The sequence below is a fragment of the Sinocyclocheilus grahami genome, unplaced genomic scaffold (assembly GCF_001515645.1).
Source record: "Sinocyclocheilus grahami isolate Dianchi unplaced genomic scaffold, SAMN03320097.WGS_v1.1 scaffold1440.1, whole genome shotgun sequence".
In the NCBI taxonomy this organism is placed as follows: domain Eukaryota; kingdom Metazoa; phylum Chordata; class Actinopteri; order Cypriniformes; family Cyprinidae; genus Sinocyclocheilus; species Sinocyclocheilus grahami.
Window position 1 is genome coordinate 116,147 of NW_015506619.1, and position 3,223 is coordinate 119,369.

At 47.3% G+C, this 3,223-nt stretch overlaps 1 protein-coding gene across 3 annotated transcripts in view; it reads left to right on the forward strand.

The window, feature by feature from the left end:
• Positions 1-2,176: 2,176 nt before the first annotated feature.
• LOC107570318 (reticulon-4-like) overlaps positions 2,177-3,223 on the forward strand; it is a 16,845-nt gene continuing 15,798 nt past the window's right edge. The window contains exons 1-3 of one of the 3 annotated variants that reach the window (XM_016256538.1): positions 2,177-2,521; positions 2,579-2,667; positions 2,701-3,020. In XM_016256538.1, coding sequence (XP_016112024.1) covers positions 2,306-2,521; positions 2,579-2,667; positions 2,701-3,020 — 625 coding nt within the window. In that variant the 5' untranslated portion in view covers positions 2,177-2,305. Of the gene's footprint in view, positions 2,522-2,578; positions 3,021-3,223 lie in introns of all 3 variants that reach the window. The other 2 variants (XM_016256536.1, XM_016256537.1) reach the window with 2 other exon arrangements.

Below are 3,223 nucleotides of genomic sequence, written 5' to 3' on the forward strand. Positions count from 1 at the left end.
CTGACATGAGGATCTGGTGGTTAACCGTGTCAAAAGCAGCGGACAGATCCAGCAAGATAAGTATTGAAGATCTGGAATCCGCTCTTGCCAGTCTTAGGGCTTCAACAGCTGAGAGCAAGGCAGTCTCGGTCGAATGTCCACTTCTGAAACCAGACTGGTTGCTACAACGTCAACATGGTTTATGAGGACACTTCCTGTGTCCTCGTAAAACAAAAGGCTTAAAAAACATACAAAATGTTTTATGTGTTTTATGACATTCAAAAATTGCCAGTAGTTTTCTGTAAGGGGTAGGTTTAGGGGTAGGGTTGGTGTAGGGCGATAGAAGTATGTGTGTGTGTGTGTGAGTGAATGTGTAAGTGTGTGTGTGAGTGTGTGTGTGTGTGTGTGTGTGTGTGTGTGTGTGAATGAATGTGTAAGTGTGTGTGTGTGTGTGTGTGTGTAAGTGTGTGTGTGAGTGACAGGCACAGCAGCACTCAGTAACACAAGAGCACCTGCATGCTATCTGAGCTGGCAGAACGATGCAGATGTTTATGAGATGTGCTGCACACTGCCTCACTAGTGTGCTATAAAGTATTATACAAACTGCTCAAGACAAATCACCAGCATTCATAGATCAGACTGTACATGTGCATATTACTGCACACACATGGATGGCATGCGCACGTATCTGAAAAATGACCTGTGAGATATACATATGTGTAGCACATGTAGGATATATTTACATTTATATATAGTTCCGTCTACACAGCACAACATACTACACCAAACACATAGCCTATACACAGCTTCACAGAACTTCTCTTTCTTTCTTTCATTTATTTAATATCAAACAAATAATACAATAGAGAGAAAGAATAACCATCAGGAGAATATGATATTCACAAATATCAGTGCTGTTCAGATTATATGAGCGTCCTGCTAGGTTTCAGTACGTACAGAAAACATCATCGTGTGTGTGTGTGTATGTGTGTGTGTGTGTGTGTGTGAGTGTGAGTGTGAGTGTGTGTATGTGTGTGTGTGTGTGTGTGTGAGTGTGTGTGTTGTGTGAGAGTGTGTGTGTGCGTGTGAATGCGTGTGTGTGTGTGAGAGTGTGTGTGTGTGTGTGTGTGTGTGTGTGAGTGTGTGTGTGTGTGTGTATGTGTGTATGTGTGTATCACACATACACACTCACACACACGCATTCACACGCACACACATAATGTTATCGTGTGAGTATTAGTCGGTGTTATCGTGTGAGTATGAGACGGTGTTATCGTGCGAGTATGAGTCGGTGTTATCGTGTGAGTATGAGTCGGTGTTATCGTGCGAGTATGAGACGGTGTTATCGTGCGAGTATGAGACGGTGTTATCGTGCGAGTATGAGTCGGTGTTATCGTGTGAGTATTAGTCGGAGTATTAATCGTGTGAGTATTAGAGTATGAGACGGTGTTTTCGTGTGAGTATTAGTCGTGTGAGTATGAGACGGTGTTATCGTGTGAGTATGACACGGTGTTATCGTGCGAGTATGAGACGGTGTTATCGTGCGAGTATGAGACGGTGTTATCGTGTGAGTATTAGTCGGAGTATTAATCGTGTGAGTATTAGAGTATGAGACGGTGTTTTCGTGTGAGTATTAGTCGTGTGAGTATGAGACGGTGTTATCGTGTGAGTATGACACGGTGTTATCGTGTGAGACAACTAGTGCTCCACAGACGACTGAGGTGACTAGTGCTCTAACTGAGGTGACTAGTGCTCTAACTGAGGTGACTAGTGCTCTGTGTGTGTGTGAGAGTGTGCGTGTGTGTGAGTGTGAGTGTGTGCGTGTGAATGCGTGTGTGTGAGTGTGTATGTGGGAGAGTGTGTGTGTGTGTGTGTGTGAGAGAGAGAGTGTGTGTGTGTGTGTGAGAGAGTGTGTGTGTGTGTGTGTGTGTGAGTGTGCGTGTGAGTGTGTGTGTGTGTGTGAGTGTGCGTGTGAGTGTGTGTGTGTGTGTGAGTGTGCGTGTGAGTGTGTGTGTTTACTGTGGTGGATTTCTGTGATGATGAGGTTAAACTCTAACATAAAGCACATCACAAAGAGCAAGCATGAGAAAAGAGGCGCGGACGAACCGATATAGGCGGGGCTTAGCGCGCTTCTGCTTCTCGATTGGCCACTCGTTACATCACTCAACCAGTGGTGTTTACTGATTGGTCAAGGAATTCTAGTCAGTATTCCGCTTAGTCACTTTGGCGGAGTCTGCGAAGTTGAGCTGCGTCGAGGCTCTGCTGCGGAAAACGGTCAGCCCTCAGCCGCAACACTCGAGTCTGGAGCACCAAGAGCAGATTCCAGATGGAAGAAGCAGATAACGTTTCCTCCACTGCACCCGATGGAGCTCCGCGCGGTATCATCATGAATGCAGCCGCTGCAGCCGCTCGGACACCGGCAGACGTTTTTATGCGCAGCGCGGAGGAGCATCCACCGGGGCTCAACAACCTCACTAACCTCACTACTGCACAGACAACTAGTGCTCCACAGACGACTGAGGTGACTAGTGCTCTAACTGAGGTGACTAGTGCTCTAACTGTTAACTGTCTAACTATTAGTGCTCCACAGATTACTGAGGCAACTAGTGCTTCACAGAAAACTGAGGTAACTAGTACTGCACAGATTACTGAGGTAACTAGTACTGCACAGATTACTGAGGTAACTAGTGCTTCACAGAAAATTGAGGTGACTAGTAACGTTACTCCTGGGATGACTGAAGAAGCTATTACTCCACAAAGATCTGAAGACGCCAGTGCTCCACAGATAAGTGAAGAAAGCTTGACTACACAGATAGCTGAAATCAGCAGCACTTGGCTGATAACTGAGGAAACTAGTCCTCCAGAGCCAGCAGAAGAAAGCTGTGCTCCAGCTGCTAGCGAAGAGCCCCCAGAGCCCGCTGGAGCACCATCCTCCTCCTCCTCGGAGCCGGAGCCGGAGCTGAGGGAGGAAAGCCTGACTGCGGAGCAGGAGGAGGCCCCCCGAGCATCTCGCTCCGAGCACCGAGAGCCGTCACCGTCCCGTGAGTATCCGTGATGCGGTTTCTCTGGATCACATCGATCAGATACAGCGCATCTCTGTGTTCGCTGGCGCTAATGACACGGTGTTATCGTGCGAGTATGACACGGTGTTATCGTGCGAGTATGAGACGGTGTTATCGTGCGAGTATGAGACGGTGTTATCGTGCGAGTATGAGTCGGTGTTATCGTGTGAGTATGAGACGGT